The sequence below is a fragment of the Anolis sagrei genome, chromosome 1 (assembly GCF_037176765.1).
Source record: "Anolis sagrei isolate rAnoSag1 chromosome 1, rAnoSag1.mat, whole genome shotgun sequence".
Lineage (NCBI taxonomy): Eukaryota > Metazoa > Chordata > Lepidosauria > Squamata > Dactyloidae > Anolis > Anolis sagrei.
In genome coordinates this window covers 22,171,469-22,194,243 of record NC_090021.1, presented here as the reverse complement: position 1 = coordinate 22,194,243, position 22,775 = coordinate 22,171,469, and the positions used below count along the sequence as shown (strand labels likewise).

Here is a 22,775-nt window from a genome sequence, read left to right as displayed (position 1 = left end):
AGATAAGGACAGTCAAACGACTAGGACTGACAGGACTGACAATGTGGAATTGGAAATTGGACTATGAGATAGCGAACGCTGACCGTCTATGAGGAGTAATTGGAATTGTATTGTTTTATTGGTTTTAGGGTTGTAATGCAGGAATTGTTGTTTAACTGTTCAACTGTTTAACTGTTTAATTGATGTTACTTTGTTTTATTACTGTTATCTGATGCTGGCACCGAATTGTGCCTTTGTAAGCCGCTCTTCGGGGTGAGAAGGACGAGGTAGAAGAAACCGAAATAAATAAATAAATAAATAAATCTGTCATAACTGCTGGTCAAACTGCAGCTTCCTGATAGAAAGGTCATGGATGTATTATCCTTCGGCTCTTCTCTTGATAGCACCGCAGAACTCAGTTGCTGCAACTACAAGTCTTTTAAGGTGGGCTTCAGGGGGCATTTGTCATTATGATGACTGTGGTGTCATGATTTAAATGTGAATTTAAATTTTATGAGGTCTTGAGTCTAGCTTATGAAATTATACATACAGGATGGATGCCAGCCAATATTTTAATTGTATTTTGTTTTAATCTCATGGACTGTAACTTCTTGAAGTGACCTACCAACCCAGCTGCTCCATCTGATAATTGAAATTCTGAGGCAGTGTTGTAATTTTCCAAGAGGATTCTGAGGATGAGGGGTTTCAAAATGAAGGGTCTGAAAGTATTCAGGGAGAATCTGGGATCGTTAAGGGAGAACGCAGACAGGTCAGGCTGACCCCACTGATTCTTTGCATACTTTAGATCATTCCTTAGCAACCAGGGAAAGTGAAATTGCAATTTCCCTGGAGAAAAGGCCTTGGGAAGATGGGGAGGGTAAGGAGGCCTCAAGGGAGTGTAGATTAGATCTCAGAATGCAGGGTGTGAAAAGTAGACAAACTAGGTCTTCCCAGCACCACCAAGATAAAGCCTTGAGATCCAGGTGCCTTCGACATGATTTCATGGGAATCTGGACAGGCTTAAATTAGGTGCTTTGGTTACAAGCATTTCTGAGGAGATAACATTGCTAAAGGACAAATAGTCTCCTGTTCATTTTGCCAAGTTGCCAAGTCCCTAGTTCTTGAAATATCAAGATTTTTGTTTCATGTTCCTGTTTTTGTCTATGTACCTTCAAAGAGTTTTGCCTGGAAGAGATTCCTGTTTTCATATCCATGGAATTACCTTGGATTGTTTCTATATTTTTGAATTTCTAGCTTCTGAAATGTTTCCTTGGCATTCTTGAATTTCTTTTATAGAACTCTGGCTTATTTTGTATTGTACAAGTTATATCCTGACTTACTTTTGGACATAAACCTCGCCCCCCCCCTTTTTTTAATATTATTTCTTCAATAAACACTGTGGCGCAGCTGGCTAGGAGTCAGCTGCATTAAGATCACTACTGACCGAAAGGTCATTAATTCAAAGCCAGCCCGGGTTGGAGTGAGCTTCTGACCAATTTGTGTAGCTTGCTGTCGACCTTTGCAGCCCAAAAGACAGTTGTAGGAAATTTAGATACCGCTTATGCAGGGAGGCTAATTTAACTACGTAATTTACGAGGCCATAAAATCTCCAGCAAGCATGCAAAGAATGAGGAAGTACTTCATCAGTGTCACAAATGGTCGGTGACGGGACAGCTCCCCTTGTGGCCAGAATACCTTCAAGAAAAGCTGGAATGTTAAATTGCCTCTGTGTCTGTCTATATATGTTGTATGTCTATGGCACTGAATGTCTGCCATGTATATGTACATTGTAATCCGCCCTGAGTCCCCTGAGGGGTGAGAAGGGTGGGATATAAATACTGTAAATAAATAAATAAATAAATAAATATTGGCCTGTGGTGTGGTGCTGGGTGAACAGGTGCCACAGGGCTAGAGAGCATCAATATTGCAGATTCAATGCATTAGAATAGTACTAGCAGTGGAAGAAAGGTATCGTATATATTAATTTTAAAAACATAAAATAAATATTTTTTCCAGTTCCAATACAAAATGACATGATACAGATCTCTCACATATCAACTGAACCATACCTACCTACTCATACCTATTACTTTTTGGACCACTAACTGCAGTGTGAACTCAGACTGCAATCCTTTGAATAGTCCTTTTTTAAGCTACATTTTAATTTATCTACCTATTACAGCATTTCATGCTTGTCTTGATCCAGTATGTGATGGAAAAACTTTTTCAAACTACATTTGAAAACGTGTGTTCTTTAGAGATAATATGTATTTAAACATGTGTTTGCATTTCAGTTTTTAAATAACTGTAGTGAAATGGAAAAACAGGATGAAATTGACTTATCAGTGATACAGACTGGAAACAGACTGATTCACCCACTCCTATTCTGGTGAGACAAAGAACAAAATTAATGCAGACTGTCTGTTTTCACTGCTAATTATCCCTCGAAAATATATTTGAAGTAAAAGAAAGATCTTCATGCTCTATGATTGTCTCCTGTTTCCAGTCTTCAAACACATGAGCCTAATGTTCTCTATTGAGAAGGAGAGAGGCTGCCAAATTTTAGCACAGCAGCAGAAAATCTTGCTGATTGAAAGGTTAACAATTCAAGCTCAGGTTGGGGTGAGCTCCCAACTGTCAGCCCAGCTTCTGCTCAACTAGTTCGAAAACAGTCATGTGAATAGATAAATAGGTACTACTTTGGCGGGGAGGTAATAAAAAGGCGCCCGTACGGACATGCCAGCGATTTGATTGGGAGAGAGCCTAAAGACAACAAAGCTCATCGGCATGGAAGATGGAGCAACAGCACCCCCCCCCCCCCCCCCCATGGCTGGAATCGAGGAAAACCTCCAGATGCAGGAGATGGAAAAAGATGGGAAGCCTTTACCTCTGTTTATGTACAGTATATCTTTGTTAATTAGATAATGGCATTGAATGTTTGCCATATATGTGTACTGTAATCCACCCTGAATCCCCTTGGGTGATAGGGTGGAATATAAATAAAGAAGGGTCTGGAGAACAAGCCCTATAAGGAGCGGCTTAAGGAGTTGGGCATGTTTAGCCTGAAGAAGGATGAGAGGAGATATGATAGCCATGTATAAATATGTGAGAGGAAGCCACAGGGAGGAGGGAGCAAGCTTGTTTTCTGCTTCCATGGAGATTAGGACAAGGAACAATGGCTTCAAACTACAAGAAAGGAGATTCCATCTGAACATTAGGAAGAACTTCCTGACTGTGAGAGCCGTTCAGCAGTGGAACTCTCTGCCGCGGAGTGTGGTAGAGGCTCCTTCTTTGGAAGCTTTTAAACAGAGGCTGGATGGCCATCTCTCAGGGGTGATTTGAATGCAATATTCCTGCTTCTTGGCAGAATGGGATTGGACTGGATGGCCCATGAGGTCTCTTCCAACTCTTTGATTCTATGATTCTATGAATATTGTTATTATATTACCTTGAAATCATTCAGAGAATTCTTCATCTCTGCCACTTTCTCTTCCATCGCACACCGGCAGCTTTGGACCTTCTCCTCCAGAGCGTACTCCCCATGTTGAATCCTTGTGAGCTCCTGCATGGCTTCAGTGAAACCAGTTTTGAGTTCAGAAGCCAGAGCCTGCAACTGGAGGAAAAACAACAGCAACAAGACACGTTATTAGTTGTACCCACTACAAAAAACAATGTGGATTCTTCCATCTATTCATACAGCCTAAGGAAAAAATTAATTGCTTATCCTACCAGGTCGTTTGCTTATCTCAGACATGGGCAAACTTCAGCCCTCCAGGTGTTTTGGACTCCAACTCCCACAATTCCTAACAATAGCTTCTATTATTATTATTATTATTATTGACAGAGGGCACTTATTTCAATAGGGTTCACTTATCCATAGTTTCCTATTTCCAAGGCGAGTTCAGGATCATACTGTATTCATTTGAGGGTCATGTTATAATCATAGGCACCTGTTTTCCATTTTCAAAAATATTGCAGCCTCTGAATATTCCTTCAGAACACAAAATAAAGGACTGTTCTGGGATAGCTATACAAATAGAGGAGTGATTGCTGTTCTGCTAATTGCATAGTTAGTTAAATCTATATGCTGCAATCTGTTGTGTTCTGTTTTTATTTATAATCAAGCAGGAGGCAATGCCTAGCCATGTCTGCTTATATAACCTAAGCCTAGATAAAAGAAGGTATAGATAAAGGTAAAGGTTTCCCCCTGACATTAAGTCCAGTTGTGTCCAACTCTGGGGTTGGTGTTCATCTCCATTTCTAAGCTGAAGAGCCAGTGTTGTCCGTAGACATCTCCAAGGTCATGCGGTCAGCATGACTGCATGTATAGTATATGTATAGTATAGATCAGTGGTCCTCAAACTTTTTAAACAGAGGGCCAGTCACAGTCCTTCAAACTGATGGAGGGCTATATTATAATTTGGGGGGGGGGAGAATGAATTCCTATGAACACTGCACATGCCTTATTTGTAGTGCAAAAAACCACTTAAAAACAATACAATAATTAAAATGAAGAATGATTTTAACAAATATAAACTTACTAGCTGTGCCCTGCCACGCGTTGCTGTGGCCTATAGTAAAACTTATCAAAGTTGAGGTAGATATCTGGACTATTATGAAAGAGAGGTCCCTACCTATTCCTTCCCCCTTTTCCTCCCCCTTTCTCTCCTTTCTTCCTTCTCTACCTCTTTCTTTCTTTCACTACTTGGTTTCATCCTTCTCTCTTTCCTTCATTCCCTCCCCCTTTCTTCCTTTGCCTTTCTTCCCTCCCTGCTTGCTTCCTTCTTTCACTTTTTATTTCCTTTTATTTTACCACCATCATAACAATAACAATAATGCAATGCATTGCCTCTGGGACCTGGGACCTGACACCTCTCCCATTCCCCCTAAAAGGGTCTCAGAGGAACAATAGCATAATAATAATAATAATAATAGAAATAACAACCTTTACCCGCCACGTGTTGCTGTGGCCAATCTTCCCTCTTTCTCTCCTTCTTTCCCTCCTTCCTTCCTTCCTTCCCTCCCATCTTTCCTTCTCCTCTTCTTTCTCTGTCTCTTTCCTTCCTTCCCCCTTTTTCTTTCTTTTCTGCTGTCTCTCTTTTCTTTCCTTCCATCTTTCCTTTTCTTTCCTTTTCTTCTTCCTTCTTTCTCTAACTTTCCTTCCTTCCCCCTTTTTCTTTACCTCCCTTTCTCTTTCTTCCTTCTTTCCTTCCTTCCTGTCTTTCCTAGATTTTGACAGGGCGGGAAGGGGCGGGGTGGGGTTTGGAGGTGGCGTGAAGTAAAAGGAGGTAAGATTGGGGTGGGGGAGTGATGGAGCGTGGGGTTGCGTGTGTGTGTGCAGCGGCGGGGGGAGTGATGGAGTGTGGGGTTGCGTGTGTGTGTGCGGCGGTGGGGGGAGTGGGGTTGCGTGTGTGCGTGCGGCGGCGGGGGGAGTGATGGAGCGTGGGGTTGCGTGTGTGTGTGCGGCGGCGGGGGGAGTGGGGTTGCGTGTGTGCGTGCGGCGGCGGGGGGAGTGATGGACTGTGGGGTTGTGTGTGTGTGTGTGGCAGGGTGTGTGTGTGTGCGGGAAGCGGCGCGACGGGGCTTGGAGTGAGTTGTTTTTCATTTTGAGTAGATATGTTTGTACCTTGTGGGTTATGTTATGGGCATGGGAATTTTGGTTAAGTTTCGTTGGGGGATTTTTGAGTTTTGTTGTTTTGCCGTTTTGTGAATGTGTTGTTGTGTTGTTTTTCATTTTGAGTAGATATGTTTGTACCTTGTGGGTTGTGTTATGGGCATGGGAATTTCGGTTAAGTTTCGTTGGGGGATTTTTGAGTTTTGTTGTTTTGCCGTTTTGTGAGTGTGTTGTTGTGTTGTTTTTCATTTTGAGTAGATATGTTTGTACCTTGTGGGTTGTGTTATGGGCATGGGAATTTTGGTTAAGTTTCGTTGGGGGATTTTTGAGTTTTGTTGTTTTGCCGTTTTGTGAGTGTGTTGTTGTGTTGTTTTTCATTTTGAGTAGATATGTTTGTACCTTGTGGGTTGTGTTATGGGCATGGGAATTTTGGTTAAGTTTCGTTGGGGGGTTTTTGAGTTTTGTTTCCTCGTTGGATGCCCCTAACAAATTTATATATATAGATTAGTATTTTAATGGGAAATGTGGGCCTATTTTTGGCTGATGAGATAAGATTGTTGTTATTGTGTGGCTTCAAGTAATTTCAGACTTAGGTTGACCCTGAGCGAGGATCGGGTAAATGACCTTGGATGGCCGTATCCGGCCCTCGGGCCTTAGTTTGAGGACCCCTGGTATAGATGTATAGTCATCTCTAATTTTCCTGAAACCAGTGCTAAAATTTCAGGAGAGTAAAACCCAGTCCCTTCTGCAACTGATTCCTTACCTGCTGTTTTCAAAAGTTTAGTGGAATTAAGAGGAAGATTGGATTAAAATAGAGAAGAACTCAAAGGATGGGTTTTCTTGATTTCATTAACATATATGGTAAGTAAAGGTTTCCCCTGACATTAAGTCTAATTGTGTTCAACTCTGGGTGGGGGGGGGGGGGTGCTCATCTCCATTTCTAAGCTGAAGAGCCAACTGCTAGGTTGGCAGAAGCTGGGGCTAGCAGTGGCAGCTCACTCCGCTCCCCGGATTCGAACCACTGACCTTTTGGTCAGCAAGTTCTGCAGCTCAGCTCTTTCACCCACTGCACCACTGGGGGCTTCTAAAATTATGCAAAGCTATTACTATCTGTGGCAGCCAATCGATATGGTAAGTCCAGATTTATTATTACAAAACTGTGAGGCCATAATTATTACAAACATGGTCCTGTGCCTATTTATGAGACTTCATGTGACCAAGGACCCCCGGTGGTGCAATGGGTTAAACATTTGTGCCGGTAGGTTGGCGGTTCAAATCTGAGGGGTGAGTTCCCGTCTGTCAGTTCCAGCTTCTCATGCAGGGACATGAGAGAAGCCTCCCAGAGGATGGTAAAACATCTGGGTGTCCCCTGGGCAACGTTCTTGCAGACTGCCAATTCTCTCACACCAGAAGCGACTTGCAGTTTCTCAAGTCGCTCCTGAGACAAAAAAAAAAGTGACATTTTATAAGGACAGTTAAGTCAATGGTGAAGAAAAGTAGTAAAGGTAAAGTTGGCCCCTGACATTAAGTCCAGTCATGTCTGACTCTGGGGTGTGGTGCTCATCTCCATTTCTAAGCCGAAGAGCCGGCATTGTCCGTAGACACCTCCAAGGTCATGTGGCCGGCATGACTGCATGGAGCGCTGTTACCTTCCCGCCAGAGCGGTACCTATTGATCTACTCACATCTGCATGTTTTCGAACTGCTAGGTTGGCAGAAGCTAGAGCTAACAGCAGAAGCTCACGCCGCTCCCCAGAATCGAACCTGTGACCTTTCAGTCAACAAGCTCAGCAGTTCAGCGCTTTAACCCACTGTGCCACCGTGGGCTCCCAGAAAAGTACTGTAAGGAATTAAGAAAAGTACTGTAAAGGAATTAATTTCTGTATCCTGATGTCTATTTCCTGCTCAAAACCAATCCCTCTCGTTGCTTCTCCACCTTGGTGGAGTTTGGAATATGTGTTGAAATGAATCTACAATTGTGCAGAGAGAAACATGGTCTTCAGCAGAGAAAAAAGGGAGCTCTCCTTCACTCTCAATTATTCACTTGGAAGCACAGCCTCTTAACATTTTATGGGATGTGTGTGTGTGTGTGTGTGTGGATGCATGAATGCCCTTTCCTTCTGTCCTTCTAATCTTTTCTTAACAATGAGATTTCTGGAAAGCTTTCAGCACAAGCCATTTGGCCCGAGCTATTATTTTTCTAACTAAGCTACAGTTGTGTACAATTGTAAATAATCACCTCTGGTTCTATGTATTGTCGAAGGCTTTCATGGCCGGAATCATTGGGTTGTTGTAGGTTTTTTTGGGCTATATGGCCATGTTCTAGAGGCATTCTCTCCTGACGTTTCACCTGCATCTATGGCAAGCTTCCTCAGAGGTAGTGAGGTGTGAGACCTCACTACCTCTGAGGATGCTTGCCATAGATGCAGGTGAAACATCAGGAGAGAATGCCTCTAGAACAGTGGTTCTCAACCTAGGGTCCCCAGATGTTTTTAGCCTTCAACTCCCAGAAAGCCTAACAGCTGGTAAACTGGCTGGGATTTCTGGGAGTTGTAGGCCAAAAACATCTGGGGACCCCAGGTTGAGAACCACTGCTCTAGAACATGGCCATATAGCCCGAAAAAACCTACAACAACCCATCCCTGGTTCTATTCTCCCCAACCTCATTTCCCAGGATCTCTTGGGATTGGCCACCAATAGGATTCCCTCTTTATGTGTCTTTATGTGGGGCATAGCTCCAACATCTGGAGGCCCAAGTTAGCCCATGCCTGGTATACAGGCACATATACATTGGAAACCCTGCATTCACTCAAAACTTAAGGGACGTATATCTCAAACTATTCTGTGAAGATTCTGGCTTATACGAATAAGAAGGAAGTCAGAGTATCATTTGAACATGATACTCTGAATGCACTACAGAACTGCCAATATCTGATATGTCTTCTTTTGTTCTTCATTAATGGCATTCACATTTGCCACTGAATTTTCCGATTTGTCGTTCTCTTTTGATATCCTTTTGGGTCCGGCTTTCCCTGAGACTGATTACAAAGCCTAATTCTTAAAGTGGCTGGGATTCTTCATTGTTACCTGGGCAATCTGTGTTGCAGGATTAATCACTGGCACACTTTCAGTTTCTCCTGTGGGAATAAAGAACTTCAGTCAATTAACGGGACTTATTAGGCTTACTATATATAAAACGGGGGCATAATGATTTGCAGTCCACTTAAGATGCAAATCTGTCTCTTTCTGGAACACGTAGTTCCACGTCGGCTTTGAAGCTGCCAGCTTTTGGCTGTAAGGATTTTGCACAAGCGAAGGAATTCACTGCAATGAAATACGGTGATATTGTGGCAGGAGATGGGAGCTGAGAGTCATGCCCGCTGAAATCATCAAGCTTGAAGATAAGACATTGCGGCCATGCAACTGATTGTGGTTTTTCCACTGATATATATAATATATATTAATTTATGAATTCAGTAGCTGCATAATGTTTATATCAGTATTTCTCAACCTTCCTAATGCCACAACTCCTTAATACAGTTCCTCATGTTGTGGTGAGCCCCCAACCATAAAATTATTTTCATTGCTACTTCACAACAGTCATTTTGCTACTGTTATGAATCGTCATGTAAATATCTGATATGCAGGATGTATTTTCCTTCACTGGACCAAATTTGGCACAAATACCCAATATGCTCAAATTTTAATACTAGTGGGTTCAGGGGGGGATTGATTTTGTCATTTGGGAGTTGTAGTTGCTGGGATTTATAGTTCACCTACAATCAAAGAGCATTCTGAACTCCATCAATGATGGAATTGAACCAAACTTGGCACACAGAACTCCCATGACCAACAAAAAATACCAGAAGGGTTTGGTGGGCATTGACCTTGAGTTTTGACTTGTAGTTCACCTACATCCAGAGAGAACTGTGGACTCAAACAATGATGGATCTGGACCAAACTTGGCACAAATACTCAATATGCCCAAATGTGAACACTGGTGGAGTTTGAGGAAAATAGACCTTGACATTTGGGAGCTGTCGTTGCTGGGATTTATAGATTACCTACAATCAAATAGCATTCTGAACCCCACCAAGCAGGCCCGTAGCCAGGATTTTGATTCGGGGGGAGCTGAGTTTGATTGGGGGGGGGGGGGGGCTGAGTCTGAGTGAAAGAGGGTCTACCCTAGCAAACCTTTTGTATTGTTACCCCAATACCACCATGCATATGGGATTATATTGAGCATGGTGATCAGATCATGATATGAATAAATATAACAGTTTAAATCAGGGGTCCTCAAACTTTTTAAACAGAGGGCCAGGTCACAGTCCCTCAAACTGTTGGAGGGCCGGATTATAATTTGAAAAAAAACATGAATGAATTCCTATGCACACTGCACACCTCTTATTTGTAGTGCAAGAGACACATAAAACAATACCATAATTAAAATGAAGAACAATTTTAATAAATATGAACTTATTAGTATTTCAGTGGGAAGTGTGGGCCTACTTTTGGCTGATGAGATCGGATTGTTGTTGTTCTTGTGTGCTTTCAAGTAATTTCAGACTTAGGTTGACCCTGAGCGAGGGCCAGGTAAATGACCTTGGAGGGTTGCATCCGGCCCCCGGGCCTTAGTTTGAGGACCCCTGGTTTAAATAGTATACTAGTAAAGCCTTCTCGCGGACCACCATGAGAATTTGGGGGGGGGGGCTGAAGCCCCTCAAGCCCCCCCCCCCCCCCCCCCCCGGCTACGTGCCTGCCACCAAGGATAGAATTGGGCCAAACTTCCCACAAAAAACCCTCATACATTGAAAGGACTCACTAGGGCGAGCCTCCCTCCAGCCTTGCACACTCTCCCTTGCCCGCACATGCGCACCATGCTGCCATGTGGCACGCACAGCTGCTCTCCCCTCCCTGCTTGGAGTCTCAGAAACAGCCCTCCTATTGGCTGAAGAGCCAGACAATCGCAGCGGAAGAGGGCTTTTGGTGGGAGGATTCGATGTCTGTTTCCAAAAAGAAAGAGGACACGAGGAGACATCTTCAGCCTTCTCTGCCAAAGATGTTTCTAAGACCATCAGAAATATTTTTTCTGATGGTCTTTGGTAACCTCTCTGAAACCCCCTCACACACACACCCCGGGGTCCTGACCCCCAGGTTGAGAAACACTGGTTTATATGGATCTGTCTCTAAAGACAACCCAAAATCTTCAACCAATACAAAATCTTGTTGCTGTGTGTGTGTCTTCAAGTCATTTTCCACTTATGGTGACCACAAGGCAAGCCAATAATGGGTTTTTCTTGGCAAAGGGGGATTTATCATTACTTCCCTCTGTGGCTGATTGAGTATGACATGCCCAAGGTCATCTGGTGGGTTTCCACGGCTGACTGAGTTTTAATGCTAGTAGAGTTTCCCAAATGTGCATGTACTATAATTGTCTTCCAGTTTGAAACAGAAACCATAAAGCCTGGCATTCATTATCTTAAACCACAGAGTCTGGATTTCCTTAGGAGAACAAGGCTGCTGAATAACTGTTCACATACACAGAAAACACTTCCCTCCTTTAGCTAAACATTGAATACATCCTCACTGAGAAACTGAGAAGCCAAAGTATAAGATGGAAAATAACGAAGAGTCAACATTCTGCTCCTCTTTTGTTCTGTATTATATATTGGGTTAGCCCAGGCATGGGCAAACTTTGGCCCTCCAGGTGTTTTGGACTTCAACTCCCACAATTCCTAGCAGCCTATCGGCTGCTAGGAATTGTGGGAGTTGAAGTCCAAAAAACCTGGAGGGCCAAAGTTTGCCCATGCCTGGGCTAGCCCCATGCTTGGATACTGAAATCAGTGGGTTCGGCTTTAAAGTTGTATCATTCTTTAGTAGGTTTTGATATTTGATTAGAAATGTCAATGATTTTTATCCTCTCATCCAAGGGAAGTCTTCAGATCAGTGGGATAAAGACTCCAAAAATAAGGACAGTATGACCCTTGTCTAGATATTATTTTAAGTCTCCCATCCTGACTCTATGGCATTCTTGGGCCAGAAGTTTTTTATTTCAATAGAGGTTTTCTATTTGACATAGTTTTGTGTATCCATGCAAAGTCCAAGAATGGAAAAATATTTCATTTCATAGAATCATAAAGTTGGAAGAGACCTCATGGGCCATCCAGTCCAATCCCCTGCCAAGAAGCAGGAAAATCGCATTAAAAGCACCCTTGACAGATGGCCATCCAGCCTCTGTTTAATAGCCTCCAAAAAAGAAGCCTCCGGAGCAGAGAGTTCCACTGCTGAATAACTCTCACAGTTAGGAAGTTCTTCCTAATGTTCAGATAGAATCTCCTTTCTTGTAGTTTGAAGGCATTGTTCTGCATCCTAGTTTCCAGGGCAGCAGAAAACAAGCCTCCTCCCTCCTCCCTATGACTTCTCCTCAAGATGAAGTACTTTGGGCACATTATGAGAAGAAAGGAAAACTTAGAGAAGATAATGATGCTGGGGAAAATGGAAGGGAAAAGGAAGAGGGGCCGACCAAGGGCAAGATGGATGGTATCCTTGAAGTGACTGGCTTGATCTTGAAGTAGCTGGGGGTGGTGACGGCTCACAGGGAGTTCTAGCGTGGGCTGGTCGATGAGGTCACGAAAAGTCGGAAGCAACTGAACGAATAAACAACAACTACAACAACAACATCATGTCTTCCTCAGCCTTCTCTTAGTAGAATCTTATTAGTAGATTGATATTTCATTCATCTCAACATTTAGGTCAGAAAGAAGTTCTGCCAGACTCCTATATGACCTGTTACATTACATAACTTTATGTATATCTAACTCAGTTGGAGGTGCTAAGAAACAGAATTGCAATGGTGTGTAATGGAGCACTGGCTCCTGTTGCAGAATGCACATCAGTGTGAAATACTCACAAGTGCATATGTCACATCAATGTGCATCAGGTACAATGTGCAGCAGTAACGTCACAGCTATCCTCTCCTGAATACAGATGCAATTAACTGCATTGTTAATTCCTGTACACATAAATCCACTTACAGGGACCAACAGGATTTTGGTTTTCATCTATAATGCATACTAGGATACATAAATATTTATCTCTTTCTCTCCCTATCTTTCTCTGTAATATAGATAATTAATCATTACACAAAAGATGCTGTTAATAAAGAAAACTTTAGCGTTTCAAACAGTTAGGGTTAAATTCCTTAAGGTCTTTCATCGGCACATATCACTTGATCCTCGTGTCACATACCCCTGATGACAAGTTAATAATTCTGTTAAATATCTAGACCAATGAATGTATGAATCACATACACTGTTTGTTTTCATAATAACACTACACAATCACTCTATGCATCATTTTATAGACATAATAATATGATAACTACAAATGGTTTTAAGCAGATTTCCTCAAGCTAAGACCCTTCAGGTATATTGGATAACAACTTAGGCCAGGCTGTGTGAGGATGATAGGAATTGTGATTGAGAAAACCTGGAGAACAACAGGATATTTATTTATTTATTTACAGTATTTGTATAACGCCTTTCTCAAGCCAATCAAGGCGGTTTCCAACAAATCAGTACATATAAAAACAGATTAAAACATTAAAAAAATATATAACACCACAAAAGCAATAAAAAAACATCATTAGCGTCTCATTATTATCAAGCATTGTCCAGTTCCATTGTCAAATCGTTCGATTTCCTATATTAGCTACTCTGCATTGGTAAACGCTTGCTCGAACAGCCATGTTTTAACTTGCCTCCGAAATGTTAAGAGGGAGGGAGCAGATCTAATCTCCCTAGGAAGGGTGTTCCATAGCCAAGGGGCCACCACTGAGAAGGCCCTGTCTCTCGTCCCCGCCAAACATACTTGAGCTGAAGGCGGGACCGAGAGCAGGGTCTCCCCAGACAATCTTCGAGTCCTCGCTGGTTTGTTAAGGGGAGACACGTTCGGACAGGTAAGTTGGGCCAGAACCGTTTAAGGCTTTAAGGATAGTCATATCGATCTCAGGGTGGTGACAAGAACCAAAGCAGGATCAGCTACAATGGCACAATGGGTTAAACTCTTGTGCTGCTGAACTGCTGACCTGAAGGTTGGCAGTTTGAATCCAGGGGACAGAGTGAGCTCCTGCTGTTAGCCCAGCTCTTGCCAACCTAGCAGTTCGAAAACATGCAAATGTGAGTAGATAAATAGGTATTGTTTTGGTGGAAATGGCATAAGATGCTTCAAGCGCACATGCCGGTCACACGACCAGGAGGTGACAATGCAGGCTCCTCGGCTTGGAAATGGAGAACATCACCTCCCACCAGAGCCAGAGATGAGCACTGTCCCCAGAGCCAGAAATGAAAGGAGAAGTCTCTGCCTTTATTTGTGTTTGTGGGTCTCATTGTATTGTAACAAGACACTGAATGTTTGTCAGTATCTGTTTACACTGTAATCCGCTCTGAGTCCCCATGGGGAGAAGGGTGGAATTTTAAAAAGTATTATTATTATTATTATTATTATTCAGCCTGAACTGACCAATTCATGCTTTTTGCTTAAAGCTTGGTGTTTCCTTAGGATACTCCTACACTTCTATCTGGGCATTACAATGCAACATATTGCTATATGAATGTTATGTTAATGGGAATTCCCAACCCTTGTTTTCCTCTTCAAGCAAATAGATGCTGGAAAACCCCCAGTCTGGATTGAAATTGTAACGGGGCCAAATGTGAGCCCGCCATTTGCTCTGCATAGTTCCAATAAGCTTACCACTACCTACACCACTTCAAGTTAGCTATGTGCTAAAGACGAAAAAACCCACGTAATATCATATCCATTTGGACACATTTAGTGGCTGCTTCAAAAGATCAGCCCATGAAAGTGAGCATAAACATTATTTGCCCATTACTGATGGTTTAACTGTGCATACCCTTTCAAGAAAATACTAATACTGAGATAACTAGGTGTCAGTTGTGTTTAACTCCTGCTGCGATACTAATGAAGTTGTCATTCCTTGGAGGACATTAATTAATTGAAATCATCCTGAAATTAATTTCTGCTTCAGCTGTGGCTAGGGCCTGGAGCATAGATACAAGAGCAATCTCCTGCTTTCATTCTAGAAACCCTTGGAATAAGGTGAGAGAGAAGGATGGCCCCAAGTGGCTTCTGGATTATGAGTATTTTTGTGACCATAAAATGGGGAGGCCAAAAGGACTGGGGAGCAGGGGAGGACTTGGGGATCACCAGCATATCTGGCTTTGCTTGTCTCTTATTTATTTATTTATTTTATTTATTACTTCGCTTATATACCGCGATTCTCAGCCTAATGGCGACTCATTGCGGTGTACAACATAAAAAACAGGTGCAAAATACAACATACAAAAAATAATCCATAGTACATCATTATCAAAACATCACATCAAAAACATCAATATAACTACAAGCCATTCCGAGTCGTCTCATCGTCAAGTTCACAATCCAATACCATTTCCGTTGTTCCATTCCTATGGTCGAGTTACCCGTCATTGCACTACTATTCAAATGCCTTCTCAAACAACCAGGTCTTTAGCTTCCTGCGGAATATCAACAGGGAGGGGGCTAGCCTGATGTCTGCGGGAAGGGTGTTCCACAGCCGAGGAGTCACCACCGAGAAGGACTATCTCTCGTCCCCGCCAGCCGTGCCTGTGGCGCAGACGGGATCGAGAGCAGGGCCTCCCCGGAAGATCTCAAAGTCCTCATGGGCTCATAGGCTGAGAGGCGGTCAGTTAGGTATCTTGGGCCGGTACCGTTTAGGTTTATCATGACCTGAGAGGCTGCTGAATAGATAAAGTCTAAATGTTCAAGTTTGGATCACAAAGGCTCTTACATGGTTTGATGGATCTGGACCTAGCTGAAAATATTTACCCATCGTGATACAACTTAAAACAACTGATGGGGTTTTGTGGCAGATTGACAGAATGATGGGAGTTGTGATCCACCCACATCCAGAGATCTGTGTGAATCCCACGCTGATGGATCTGGACCAGATATGGCACACACACCCCTGCCCCATCATGATCCAACTGAAAACCATTGAAGAATTTTGGGGTGATTGATAGAGGCTGATGGGAGTTGAAGTCAGCCATGATGGATTGGATGAAGGCTAACAGGCTGAAACTTAATCCAGACAAGACAGAGGTCTTCCTGCTCAGTCATGGGGCCAATCAGGGTATTAGGTGGCAACCTGTGCTTGATGGGATTACACTCCCCCTGAGGACACAGGTCTGCAGCTTGGGGATTCTCATGGACTTCTCTGTTCCTTTGTCTTCTTTGCATAAGAATGATCCTGCCTTTCTCCAGGCATAGAATCATAGAATCATAGAGTTGGAAGAGACCTCGTGGGCCATCCAGTCCAACTCCCTGCCAAGAAGCAGGAATATTGCATTCAAAACACCCCTAACAGATGGCCATCCAGCCTCTCTTTAAAAGCTTCCAAAGAAGGAGCCTCTATCACACTCTGGGACAGAGAGTTCCACTGCTGAACGGCTCTCACAGTCAGGAAGTTCTTCCTCATGTTCAGATGGAATCTCCTTTCTTGTAGACATGATGTAGTTGCATGCATATTTCCTTATTTTTATCATCTTTTACTTTTCTTAGAAGATAGCTTAGTAAGCTAGTTAGCTCCAAGAACCTTTCCTACCCAGAAAGGATTTATTTTGTCTTCAATAAAGATATATTTTGAACCTATGAAGTTGTGGCTCCTGCAATCCTGTGCCATCCTGTTGAATGGAGACTAATCCTTGCTCACTTCACGTAAGCTTCTGCTGGTTATGAACTGTGCTTCTGGCATTCTGCTATATTTTTGTGGAATCACCCCAAGTGAGGGCTATATTTGAGCCTAACAGCTCTGATTCCCATCAGTTATGACCTACAAAGTCCTGTCAGGTGTGCTTTGAATGAGATTTTCCTGCTTCTGGGCAGGGGGTTGGACTGGATGGCCAACGAGGTCTCTTCCAACTCTATGATTCAATGATTCTATGATTCTATAAACGGTTCAGGCCCTGCCTATCTTCGTGATCACATCTCCTCCTATGAACCAGCGCGAGCTCCAAGATCTGCCGGGGAGGCCCTCCTCTTGCTCCCATCACCATTACAAGCATGGTTGGTGGGACTAGAGAGAGGGCCTTCTTGGTGGTGGCCACCTGACTTTAGAACTCCAGGGAGATTAGGCAATCCCCAACACTGTCCTCCTTCCACAGGGACCTGAACACCTGGATGTTCCAGCAGGTTTTCGACAATGATTCTTCCCTAAGCCGTCAGATAGTACTCTGTTTCTGCACTTTATCCACTTCCCCAACCCTATGATACGCTGTGGCACTATCCCTTGCCCACCACTTTTATAGTTACCACGTCTATTTTGTAATCCTGGCCATTGGTATTTTGAACCCATCTGATGGAGCTATAATAGAATTGGCTTTTTTAAAAAAATTATGTATCTTTTAGTAGGTTTCTATGTTTTATGGTGTTTTATTTTAATTTGTCTGTATTGTTTTCTTTTCTGGCAATTGAATGTTTTGCCTTATATGTTGGAAACCGCCCTGAGTCCTCTTGGGGAGATAGGACGGTATACAAATAAAGCATTATTATTATTATTACTATTATTATTATTATTATTATTATTATTATTATTATTATATGGCTGGCCATCTGTCAGGGGTGATTTGAATGCAATATTCCTGCTTCTTAGCAGGGGGTTGGACTGGATGGCCCACGAGGTCTCTTCCAACTCTTTGATTCTATGATTCTATGTCAAGAGTCATGAGAATCCCACTGATGATAGATCTGGACCAAACTTAGCACACGTGGTGGAGGCTCCTTCTTTGGAGGCTTTGAAACAGAGGCTGGATGGCCATCTGTCGGGGGTGATTTGAATGCGATTTTCTTGTTTCTTGACAGGGGGTTGGACTGGATGGCCCAAGAGGTCTCTTCCAACTCTATGATTCTATGATTCTACGTATCCCATCATGTCCATAACAGGATTAGGGAGACTTGATATCGGATTCCAGTCACATCCAGAAAGCTGTCTGTATCAACTAACGATGGATCTGCATCAAACCTGGCACACCTGCCTATCATGATGCAACTTAAAATATTGGTAAAGTTTGCGGGATTAAGCATGGTTGATTAAGCATGTTAAATAAACATTGTGTTACATATCAAAAGAGAACAGAAACTGCACCTGTGGATAATTCTACCTATAGATTAGAATGACCTATCGGAAAGTGGTTTTGCTCTGCATTTTAATTTTTAAACATGCTTTTAGAACAAAATGTTTTATATAGAATCCAGTGTCAAAATGATGACCATCTGCTTAATGCAGTAATATTATTAAATGTGGCACCTCTGGTGGCACAGTGGGTTAAATTGCCAAGCTACTGAATTTGATGACTGAAAGATTGGCAGTTCAAATCTGGGGAGTGGGGTTAGCTCCTGCTGTTAGCTCCAGCTTCTGCCAACCACCAAAAGTTGGTAGTTCGAATCTGGTTCGAATCAGATATATTGAACTTTCATGGACTTTAATATGATACTGTCATTCCCAACTGTACCTGGGCACCTGTGTATTACAAGAAAACAAATAGCGATATTTTATGTTTTGATTTTGATTAATGTATACAATATACGGTTAAATCACTGAGCTGCTGAACTTGCTGACCGAAAGGTTAGCGGTTCGAATCTGGGATGCGAGGTGAACTCCTGCTGTTAACCCCAGCTTCTGCCAATCTAACAGTTCGAAAACATGCAAATGTGAGTAGATCAATATGTACCACTTCTGCGGGAAGGTAATGGTGCTCCATGCAGTCATGCTGGCCGCATGACCTTGGAGGTGTCTACGGACAACGCTGGCTCTTCAGTTTAGAAATCGAGATGAGCACCAACCCCCAGAGTTGGACACAACTAGACTTAATGTCAAGGGGAAACCTTTACCTTTACCTTTTTACAAAATGAGACGAAGAGATATCTCTGCTCTATTCTTGTGATATGCTTTCAAATAGTTTTCGACTTCTGGAGACCCCAAGACGACCCTATCATGGGGTTTGATAGGTAGGAGTTGTTCAGAGAGGTTTTACTTTTGCTTCCTTTTGAGGCTGAGAGAGTGCAACTTGCCCAAAGTCAATTAGTGAGTTTCTGTAGCTGAGATGGCACTCGAACCCTGCTCTCCTTGTATTCTAATCCAGCACTCACTTAAAACACTTTCGCACTTCACACCATAACGAACATCTAGGCCTCATTCTAATTGTGTAGCTATTTATATCCCGCATGAAAGTTACCTAATTAGATACAGAAACCTAGCCAACATAAGCAGCACTAAGCATTTAAAAGTCTTTCTCGCTGCAGTTCCCAAAAGGAAAGGGCGGCCAATGTCAACTGCAGAAGATTTCCTCCAAAATGTAGGCCACGAATGCTGAGGACCAACATTCGGCACCCATTTAGAGTTGCTAGAATTAAAGGTGCCAAACTCCTACATTTCTAGTAGCGGAGTAGAAGAGGGAATTTCAGCAATGAGATAGCAAGGTGTTGGTTCCTCACCAAACTACAGCTCCCACTACAACACCTTATACACAGCCACTGAATGGACATGTGTTTTAATTCTGGTAATGCTACGCCTTTTTAACCCCTGTTGGAAAAAATATATATCTGTTTACCTTCTTTTCTGTTTGAATCCATGCTTGGATGTTGTCAAGTCCAGTTAACCATCTGTCCTTTATTGTTCAGGGGGGTAAAAACCCATCTCATGGTTCTGAAGAATCTAAACATGTGAGTTCAAGGGAGGAATCAGATGGCCCAACTCCTATTTTCAATGGAAAGAAAAAAGCATAATGGGGTTATCTGTCTACTTTTTGTCAACTATGCCAAAGATTAGAAAAAATAAATAAATGAGTTCAATAGTTTGCACTCAATGTAATTTGTACCAATTTATGTTTTTCCTTATTCTTTTTGGAAGGCTTAACCATCACAGTCATACTTTTATCAGGGAATGCATCTACACTGTAGAATTAATGCAGTTTGATACCACTTTAACTGCTCTGGATCAATGTTATGGAAACATGGGAGCTGGTGTTTGACATGGTCTTTAGCCTTCTCTGTTAAAGAGCACTGGTGCCTCACCAAACTACAACTCTCAGGATTCCATAATGATGAGCCAGGGCAGTTAAAGTGGTCCTAAACTGCATTAATTCTACAGTGTAGACAATAATACTAATAATAATACTAATACTAATAATAATAATAATAATAATACTTTATTTATACCCCGCTACCATCTCCCCAAGGGACTCGGTGTGGCTTACATGAGGCCGAGCCCACAATATATCAGTAATAAAGCAATAGCAAACAATACAAAAGTTAAAATATATCTCATAAACAGAAATAAAAATAAGCAATACAGTAACACAACAAGCAATTAAAAACCTACGGCTGGGCCAAATGTAAAATTAAAAATTTAAAAAATAATGCTGGGCATGGGCAAGGTAGGATATAACTGGGATAGAAATTTTGGAGGGGATAGGGCATGCAAATCAATCCTAAATCAATAATAAAGTGCATTTTGAGTACATATTGCTGAGAGTTTCAATTATTCTGAAAAGGCACACTGGAACAACCACGTTTTCAGGCTCCTCCTAAAGATTGCCAGAGTTGGGGCATCCCGGATGTCCTTGGGAAGCTAGTTCCAGAGTCAAGGGGCCACCACCGAGAAGGTCCTCTCGGTGCACCCAGAATTCCAGGAAAAGGGTAGGGTTAACGCAAGAGCAAAAGAGAACAATTTTATTAGATAGTTCTGATCTCAGGTAAGGCTGGCCAAACAAAGAAGCCAACTCAACTCTATTTGCTTGTCATCTATTGGGAGTGCTTTAGTTGTGTGTCTCTGCAGGTCAGATAAGGGTTGCGATGGATGGTCCCTGGAGTCTCTTCCAACACTTTGGCTCTCTAGTTCTATGATCTTTTTCTTCATGCATCCTGGCTGGACACCACATACACCACAGTGCAAGACTGTTGTTGCCTCTTTTGCGTATTTATTGTATTTACAGTCCTTATGATTTAAGGACTGTAGAATTGTGGGAGTTGTAGAACTCTTTGGCAGAGGAGGCTAAAGACTCTGTAAAGCTACAACTCCTGTGATTCCATAACATTGATCCAGCGTACTTAAAGTGGTGTCAAACTGCATCAGTTCTATAGTGTAGATGCACTCATCCTTATGAGTCACTGATTTTTCAAGGTATTCAGCCTTCTCTGCTAAAGACTGCTGGTACCTCAACAAACGATAACTCTCAGGATTTCATAGCATTGAGCCATGGGGTTGAGATGGTTGGCTCCTGGGGGTCTCTTCCAAATCCTTGACTCTAGTTCTATGATCTTGTCCTGTACTCATCCTGGCCAGACACCAAACTTCTCCATACTTCTCTATGGCAGGTTGTGAGGTCTGCAATTGCAACATTCACACTTGCCTCCAACAGACAAGAGTTCTTTCTCCCACCCTGGGCATTCCACAGATATATAAACCCCACTTGCCTAGTTTCCATCAGACCTCACATCTTCTGAGGATGCTTGCCATAGATGCCGGCGAAGCATCAGGAGAGAATGCTTCTGGAACATGGCCATACCTCATAGCAACCCAATCCTACTTCTGTCTTCTAAAAGTAAATCCCTTGGAATTAAATTAGTATTGTTCTCATGGAAGGAAGCATTGCAGAGAGATTGTCCTTTTTCTGTGTATATTATTCAAGGGAACTATTTGCTTTCTTGCAGCTTTCCCTGAAAGAGTTTATATAAGGATCAATCCAACAAATTTATTTCTAGCTCTTCTTGGAAGTAGCTTTTTTGTTGGCGAGAGAGAGTTAATGATAGGGAAGGAAAGTCATATTACTGTACTACTGAAGTGTGAAAAATTCCAATTGATTCTGATGGTATAGTAATATATTTTAAAGAACGAATAAATGAGTTTTGGATTTTTATATGTCTTTTAATAGGTGAACAGTATTTCTCCTTTCTCTTGCTTAGTTTTATTATTTTATTATTTGCTTATACTTTGTAATAACTGCAACACATCAACAGACAACATATAATCAAATACATAAACAGAAAAGACAAGGATAATGCAATCCTAGACATATCTACTCAGAAGTAAACCCTGTATTTACTATTTCCAGGGACTTAATTCTGGATAAATGTGCATACAATTGTGATTGCAGTCCTATGCTCACTTACCTGGGCTGTGAGTAAATCGGTTTCAACTCAATGGGATTTACTTCAGAGTATATACGTATATAGTTGTGGTGCATATTTGCCGATGCCTTCAAATACAAATCCCACTCTTACAGAATTATCTTGCCAGCGCAGTGCTAATTCATGACCTAGAATATATAGAATGAAATTTAAATTATGTTAATGCTAAAGTACATAAATAAGATCTATGGAATATGGTGATAAATTTGAACTCACCCTAGCTGTGCGATGTCTCTTGCAGCTTCCATACCTTGGTGAGTTAAGAACGAACAGTCCTCTCAAATGAAGGCAGGAAGGCAGCTATGGGAGTCTGGTGTTCTCTGAAGTAGGTCTATCACATGCTATAATGTTAATTTCAAATCCAAGCATATCTAATCTTAAGCTTCCCAATTATGCAATCCTGAGGTCACATCCTTCTGTCCCTCCCTGCTGGTTAACCCAGCTATACGTTTAACATTAAGGCAAGCTCTTAAAACAATGCTGATGGCTGTTAAAACTGTACATTGTGGTGTGTGTATTCTTTTTAATTATTATTAGGAATGGAAAACAATGCATTTACGTCTAGCCTGAAGAAATGCTGTTGGCAGTGATTTTTGTTTAATGGAAAGGGTGGGTAACCAACTGCAAAAAGAATTCACAGTGCAGGAAAATCTTGTCCAAAGAAACATGAATGGGGCCCCAACTCAAGTTAAACTACCTGTTATAACCCAAATTGAAAGTGATTTAATAAAACAGTGAGGTCAGGTAGAGGGCTCCAAACTCTAACAGTCTGGAAATTGAAGACATACAGAGATGCTCATTCAATGTTGGTGACTATGTGCGCAAATGCCAGTTTTATACTTTCTTGCCCAAAATATAAAAGGGAGAAGACCCTCTGGAATTCTTCATTATATAAACATACTAAATTGTGGGTTGTTGTAGTTTTTTCTGGACTATATGGC

The 22,775-nt window shown here is 42.1% G+C and overlaps 1 protein-coding gene across 4 annotated transcripts in view; it reads right to left on the bottom strand.

Annotated features, from left to right (window-relative positions):
• The window catches only part of ARHGEF33 (Rho guanine nucleotide exchange factor 33), a 54,356-nt gene extending 31,850 nt beyond the window's left edge, over nucleotides 1–22,506 (bottom strand). For 3 of the 4 annotated variants that reach the window (XM_060754510.2, XM_060754511.2, XM_060754512.2), the window contains exons 1-5: nucleotides 22,051–22,506; nucleotides 21,817–21,962; nucleotides 19,257–19,402; nucleotides 8,680–8,729; nucleotides 3,428–3,592 (exon numbers count right to left, since the gene is read on the bottom strand). In XM_060754510.2, the coding sequence (XP_060610493.2) occupies nucleotides 3,428–3,592; nucleotides 8,680–8,729; nucleotides 19,257–19,278 (237 nt within the window). In that variant the 5' untranslated portion in view covers nucleotides 19,279–19,402; nucleotides 21,817–21,962; nucleotides 22,051–22,506. The remainder of the gene's footprint in view (nucleotides 1–3,427; nucleotides 3,593–8,679; nucleotides 8,730–19,256; nucleotides 19,403–21,816; nucleotides 21,963–22,050) is intronic. The other variant, XM_060754513.2, reaches the window with a different exon arrangement.
• Between the last annotated feature and the right edge of the window lie 269 nt (nucleotides 22,507–22,775).